Source organism: Panicum virgatum, chromosome 5N, assembly GCF_016808335.1.
Source record: "Panicum virgatum strain AP13 chromosome 5N, P.virgatum_v5, whole genome shotgun sequence".
Lineage (NCBI taxonomy): Eukaryota > Viridiplantae > Streptophyta > Magnoliopsida > Poales > Poaceae > Panicum > Panicum virgatum.
The window spans coordinates 29,069,359-29,077,013 of record NC_053149.1 but is presented as its reverse complement, the minus strand read 5'-3'; the positions used below and the strand labels follow the sequence as shown (position 1 = coordinate 29,077,013).

Below are 7,655 nucleotides of genomic sequence, written 5' to 3'. Positions count from 1 at the left end.
CACCAAATTCCCATCCACCCTGATGATCAAAGCAAGACCACATTTACTTGCCCATACGGAACCTATGCTTATCGGAGGATGTCTTTCGGGCTTTGTAATGCTCCTGCATCATTTCAGCGGTGCATGATGTCTATCTTTTCAGACATGATTGAGGAAATCATGGAAGTTTTCATGGACGATTTCTCCGTCTATGGAAAAACTTTTGATCATTGTCTCGAAAATTTAGACAGGGTCTTGTAGCGATGCCAAGAAAAGGACCTAGTGCTGAATTGGGAAAAATGTCATTTCATGGTCCGCGAAGGCATCATCCTTGGACACCTTGTGTCTGAGAGGGGAATTAAGGTGGACAAAGCAAAAATCGACGTTATAGAGCGTCTCCCACCTCCAGTTAACGTCAAGGGGATCCGTAGCTTCTTAGGTCATGCGGGGTTCTATCGTCGTTTTATTAAAGACTTCTCTCAGATCGCTAGACCCCTTACAAACCTCTTAGCTAAGGATGCGCCCTTCGAATTCACGAATGAGTGCCTTCGAGCCTTTGAAATCCTAAAAAAGGCACTCATCTCGGCTCCAATCATTCAACCCCCAGATTGGAGCCTCCCGTTCGAAATAATGTGTGATGCTAGTGATTATGCCGTTGGTGCGGTCCTAGGCCAAACCAAAGATAAGAAGCATCATGCTATTGCCTATGCTAGCAAAACTCTGACAGGAGCACAATTAAATTATGCCACTACTGAAAAAGAGCTCCTTGCAGTTGTTTTTGCTATTGATAAGTTTAGATCTTACTTGATTGGAGCAAATATTATTGTTTATACTGAACATGCAGCTTTGAAATATTTGCTCACCAAGAAAGATGCTAAGCCCCATTTGATTCGGTGGATTCTCTTACTCCAAGAATTTGACCTTGAAATAAAAGATAAAAAGGGAGTAGAGAATATTGTAGCCAATCATTTGTCGCATATGCAAGTTACTAACCTGCAGGAACCACCAATCAATGACTTCCTACGCGACGACATGCTGCTCAAGGTGACGGACTCCAACCCATGGTACGCAAACATTGTGAATTTCATGGTTGCAGGTTATGTACCACCGGGGGAAAACAAGAAAAAGCTGTTCTTCGAGAGCAGACGTCACCTTTGGGATCCACCGTACCTGTACAGGGTGTGTACGGATGGATTATTGAGGAGATGTGTCCCTATAGCAGAAGGGGTACAGATCATAGAGAAATGCCATACTGCAGTGTATGGAGGCCACTTTGGAGCTTTCAGAACACAAGCAAAAATCTGGCAAAGTGGTTTCTTCTGGCCCACAATGTATGAAGACACCAGAGAATTTATTCGAAGGTGCCGAAGATGCCAGCTGTAGGGAGGCATCACTGCTTGCAATGCAATACCCCTCACATACAACCTCCAAGATGAACTGTTCGATGTCTGGGGTATTGACTACATGGGACCATTCCTAAATTCCCATGATTGTGAGTACATCTTGGTTGTTGTGGACTACGTCTCCAAATGGGTGGAAGCGTTACCCTGCCGAGCTGCAGATGCCAAGCATGCGAGGAAGATGTTTCATGAAATCATCTTCCCTCATTTCGGAACACCAAGGATGGTTATAAGTGATGGGGGTCCCATTTCATCGACAAGACCTTCCGTCGCTTCCTAAAAGAACTTGGCACAAGACACAACATTGCTACACCCTACCACCCTCAGACCAGGAAGAAACTTCTAACAAGCAAATCAAGAGTATTCTGCAGAAAACGGTGAACGAAATGGGTAAAGGATGGAAGAATATGCTACCTGATGCACTTTGGGCATACAAAACAGCATATAAGACCCCCATCGGCATGTCACCATATCAACTGGTCTACGGGAAGACGTGTCATCTCCAAGTTGAGCTTGAGCACAGGGCCCACTGGGCCATTAAGAAATGGAACATGGACTACAAGCTCGCTGGGAGGAATAGACAAATGCAGCTAGTAGAGTTAGAGGATTGGAGAGAAAAGGCATACCATAGTGCCAAGATATACAAGGATCGTACCAAAAGATGGCACGATAAAGGGATCAAGCCCAAGGAGTTCAAGCTAGGTGACAAGGTATTAATGTTCAATTCCAGGGTAAAACTCTTCGGAGAAGGAAAACTTCGCAGCAAATGGAAGGGCCCGTACACCATCGTCAACACATCTTCTCATGGGGCAATCACACTCCAGGAAGATGACGGTGAGTACTTCAAGGTAAATGGCCATCGGCTTAAACCTTTTCATGAACCTTTCCGACCCAGTGAAGTTTTCGATGAAATTAAGTTGGTAGATTTCGATTTTACACATCTTCTCTGTAGAAATGAAGCCCATGCACTACCTAATCATCTAGCCCACGACCTTAGAAGCCCACACGAAGAAACTGGGGCCCAGTAGAGCCCAGAGGGGGGCGGCCGAACCTAGGGGTCGGCCGGCCCAACCTCGGGGGCCGTTGGTGCTGAACCTTTGAAATTTAAACCCTCCAACATCCCTTTTCATGTTTCCTTGTGTGGAGACGCTGAACTTCGGAAGGTTTGGCACCATTTTGATCCTCTCTTCCCTTTAAATTCATCTCCTCTCCTCTCCTTCTCATTCATCCAAAGTCCAAGCACTCCACTCTTCCTCAGCCTCTTCTCACCTACAAAGCACCATTACCATGGCCGGAAAGTCCATCATCCCATTCGTTGGGTCTGAGTCCACGTACGGACTCAACGGCGAGCTGTCTCCCGCCAAACAAGCTTTAGCGAGCCCTGCAGCGGAAGAAGAGGCAATGCATATTGCCACGACACCACTGGCAATCCTGCCAGCACCTGGGAGGAAGATGGCGCCGAGGGGCGCCGAGGAGGAGGCGGCCGACCCTCTGGTTCGGCCGAACCAGGGAGGAGGCCCTCGGCCTCCCCTTCGGCACGGCGCATCGTCAAGAAGGCCTCTGCCCAGAGGGGCAGGGGAGGGTGCCCAGGGACTACACCGAGGCTGATGATGGGCGAACTTCGCCCAAAGGATGTCGCCATTCACCTCCTCGCCGACCCGATGCCTCCGATGCCCATGGAAGAGGGAATGCAGCATGCTTACACCGTGAGGAACAAAAGCGGCGACGTAGTTAGCCACCATTACACCACCTCTCTCACCCCCATTAGTGACAACTCTCCAAAGTGCTTCAGTGTCATAGGAGTCCGGGCTCCCGAAGGGGGGTACGGTAAGGGTCTCTTTCCCGTGCTCCCCCCAAGGAGAAGGGAGAAGCCGAATCCGTTGCGTCCACCCCAAAAAGGGTGAAGAGGCACCTAACTCCTCCTCCCATCACACGTCCCAGGGGGCAGTACGAGAGTGAGGACGAGAAGGTCCTAAAGGGACCCAAGGTCGTCCAGCTTCTGAAGACTATAGTCGCATTAAAGCAAGAGAATCTGAAGCAGGGCGATCAACTGGCGGAGTTGTTCTTAGAGCTGAAATCGGTCAAAGATGACCTTGATACCCTCCGTCGTGGCCTCAGCTCTAGGATCTCACGCCTGGAGAAGGGTAAGGACATCACTTAGGTGTACGCCTCCACCAAGAGACAGGGCGCATTTAATTTTCATGTTTAATATCTTGAGTTTACCTTTGCATCATGTAATAAGCGCCCTTTTCATTTCAATATAATAAAGTTTGAGCTCCCCGGATTCCAATCCGGTAGAATTCCCTTTTTATTTGTGCCATATTTTGTCTTGAGATTTTGTACAGGAACAAAAACAAGTGTGGGGGGATGCACCTCACAAAAATGCGACATAAAACTGACACGACCAGCACGCAAAAGAGGAGGGCGAGAGAGCCCACCTCAGGGGCGGCCGAACCCATGGGTCGGCCGGCCTCTGGTGAAGCCCACTCGACTCCCCCAGCTCCAGATCGTTGGCTTGCGTCTCCAAATCCTTAAACCTCCCTACATTCGTTTAAATTCAATAAATTTCTTCACAGAAAAAAAAATCACAAACTTCGTATGCTTTAAAAAAAATAAAACCTTGCATGCATTTTATTCTTAGCTTTCTTTTTAACCTTGTGAATAAACTCCTATAGGGACCCCATGCTTTCTAAGTAATTGATCAATGAGATATGACTCGGTTTGATGGCATCATGCTCTTCCTTGCAAAAGCACTTGTTTTCTTTTTCAAAAGTTAAAATAAATATAGCTTGACTCCTCAAATTATCATGAATTCCTACCAAAGCCAAAGACAAGTTTTCATGATCAACATTCAAATGTTGTTTACCTTTGCTTTGAGCTTTGTCAAATTCTTCGACCCTTGTTAGAAACTTGTCATGCTCTCTTGATCAAGATCATGTACACATACTATACTTCCACACTGGGAGATAGTCGCCACATCCATCCACAAAAATAAGAACTCTATGACCTTGCTCTCCAAAACAACTTGGGCTATGCAAAAAGAAAATAAAAGATGTCTACCCAAAGAAGGTAGACCACATGCTCAATTAGTATGTTAAAAAAAAGAGAAAGAAAGAAAATATGCATACCCAAAGAAGGTATGCCACATGCTTGCAAAGGCATGTCAAAAAAAAGTTGATAACCCATGTTGGAAATAATAAAAGAAAGAGAGTCATGCAAAAGAGTTCATCCTCAAATCACTAGAAATAGTCCAAACACTTGCACATCTTGATCAGACTGTAGGACTCGTTTTTGCTCGGATCTTGTTTTTGACTCAGCAATACAAGCAAGGCAAACATGCCTCTCCACTCCTACCCTGAGCCCCACATAAGCCTGAGTAGATGGTAGGAGAAGGATGGCAACATCTTTGTCTTGGTGAGGATATAAAACAAAAAGAGAGATTCAGAGAGTAATTTGAGGAGCAAGGCTATCTTTCTGTTTTCAAAATAAAAATCTCCAAGTGCTAAGCAGGAAGAGCTAAGAGCCTGAATTCGGAGTCGTTCCTTTGTTCAATCACCCAAGACTGCATGGTAGCCAGACAAAAATTCACAAGGGTGAGAAGAAGCTTGGAATAAATTGTATGCATGTTGAATTCAAGGAGTAGCATCCACCTTAGTCCTTCAAACTTTACTCGAGGACGAGCAAAGGACTAAGTGTGGGGGTGTTGTTGACGGTCCTTAAGTGTCGTTTTCGACCGTCAACTCTTGCAGCTTTTTACCGGAAATAATCACCAAACATAGATATAGGGCGTACAACTAACTATTTCCACGAGTTTTGGTGAAATGTCATCTACAGGCACCCACATCTGTAAAAGAGGGAAAACACAAGTGAACACGAGGAAAAAATGCACAAAAGATCCACACTGAAACGTGTCACTTAGAAGGAGGGCCCACATGTCAGAGAAAACGGGGGAACCAAGGCAAATACACCACAGGATCTTGACATGGGCCCACAGATCAGACTCCCCGAGGAAGATAAGGACGAGAGGCGACCAGGTAGGGCCGGCCGACCCCATGGGTCGGCCGAACCTGGCCGGCCTCCCGTCCAGGTGCACTTCGACGTGGCGTGCCCCCTACTCCTCCTGATCACCTTCCATATAAGCTTTTGGCGGGAACCGACCTTGAAGACTATAAAAGGGGGCTCCCTCCACCTCTCACGCACACACCATTTCATATGTGAAGGAGAAGAGTAGAGAGGCTCCACCTCTTTGTATCATTAGCCTAGGGAGTGTGTGAGGAAGGAGTGCGGAGAAGTGCCGGACTTGTCGGCGTCTCTTCGGCTTTGTACCTCTACGGATACGGTACATTTGGAGTACATATCCGGGTTCTTCTATTTGGTGAATTCTAGTAAAGTTATTCTTCTGTTCTCATTCGTTCGCGGGTTCATCGTCCAACCTCGTAGCGGATACTCTAGAAGAGGGCCCCTGATAAAGACGGGATAACCCTGCGCAACTCTAGAGTAGTAGTCGAAGGCATAGGCGTGGTGTCTGGGCCTTAGATTACCTTTGTTTGTCTCGTACTCAGCTGGTATTGTGGGGTAGACGGCCGGTGGTGACAGCCCTGTCCGTCCACTACGGAGATAGTCTGCGTGGTTAGTGCACTCCCCCCCCTCCTGGGTACGACATAGAGCGATACCGGATATTCCTTGGCAGACCAGGGTCAAACCGGTGCCTGAAGTGAGCGAGTGGAAACATTAGTGTACCTTCGCTTGAACCCATCCATAGATCAGAATCACACTACCCTAAGGTCTCTTTATCTCTTATCTTCTTCGGGGTAATCTAGATAGAAGACAGTTACACACCCGTTACTCGTGGAAAATACGATACCCTGAATACTCCCGGGTGAAGTGCTACACCGGTATTTCCGTGCGCTTGCGGACTTCTCTGTAAGAGTTAAGAAATACCAACGGACTTCAGAAAGGGATGAGAGGGGAGTCCAATGGCAACCTGCACCACTGCTATGAAAATAACCGAACATGGTGGACTACAAAGGACAGATAGGGCTGTCACCACCAACCGACTACCACAATAGTTCAGTGGGGTGGAACACACTTTCTATATAACTGTTGACGCTCACTAACGACCATTTCTGAGCGTCAATATTGCCATAATAAATGGACGGACTTGCAATTCTTACACTCATGCCACTAATAAATCACCGAATTCCACATGTCCCTCTAGATTTCTATGAGTGCAGGATTTAGCTGAAAATGGAGGACAATCACACCCTTTGTACCGAGGAGCAAACACCGACCGATCAGATGTTGCCACATATGGACCAAAAGGCCACTAGAGAAGAAATCCAGCAGGAACGAAGCCCAACCATACACTATTGACAAGTGGGCTCTGATAACAGCCCACAGGAAAAAGGAGAAGGTCGGTGGGCCCATTGGGAGGCCATCCGACCTATAGGTCGGCCGACTTGCCCATGGGCCCCACCGCCTTCAGGCTTTGACGTGGCACTCTCTGATTGGCTCACAACGTCGGTTCCAGAGGTTACTTGCTGATTCTACGACCGAGGAGAGGGTGGCTCCCCACTATATATATGAGGGGAGGGGTTCCATTTCTATCATCTCATCACAACATCAACACAACACAACATTCATCCAAGCAAGATGTAGTTAGCTTCTCTTGTAGAAGTCTTAGGACTAGAGGAGTTCGGGTTTGAGTCATAGTTCGAGGTCTTAGAGTCTTCATGGAGAGTCCGGTATGTTTATTACTCTCTCTTTATGTAATTCTCTAAGTTTGTACTAGATGATTATTTATTCTATTCAGTACTTTGGTTCATATACTCTTGTTATGTATGTGATCCTTCTTGTGAGTTATGATTGTCTTGAGTGATTTATATGCAGACTAGTCGTGCATCATGGCTTTGGTTCATCTTCCTTAATTGGGCGCTCTAGAACTAAGGCCCCGGATAGACAAGGGTGTCCTTGCGCAAGGCTAGAGTGGTGCTCGTGAGCGTAGGCGTGGTGCCTAGGTTGATGACCATGTTTGAATGCATCTTTACCCCACGGTTTGTAGAGGTTGCCGGCAGGTGGTGACAGCCCTGTCCGGCCTCGAGTAATTCTCCACATTCGGGTAGAGGAGTAGGAGGTGCATAAAGCCGTCGAATGTTCAGGCTCCTCCTGTTCATCTGGTTGCGGTCTCCCTAGTCCATTGATCAGGCTTTTTCCTTTTGCTGTGAATGATTCAGTTCAGTTGCTCACGATAGTACAATAGAGTATAGCCCTAGTTAT

At 47.0% G+C, this 7,655-nt stretch overlaps 1 protein-coding gene across 1 annotated transcript; it reads left to right on the top strand.

Moving 5' to 3' along the window:
• Positions 1-1,765: 1,765 nt before the first annotated feature.
• Positions 1,766-2,337, top strand: LOC120674731. The gene is made up of 2 exons (XM_039955864.1): positions 1,766-2,227; positions 2,332-2,337. Exons 1-2 carry the CDS (start codon positions 1,766-1,768, stop codon positions 2,335-2,337), a joined length of 468 nt encoding a protein of 155 aa, XP_039811798.1.
• The last annotated feature ends 5,318 nt before the right edge of the window (positions 2,338-7,655 follow it).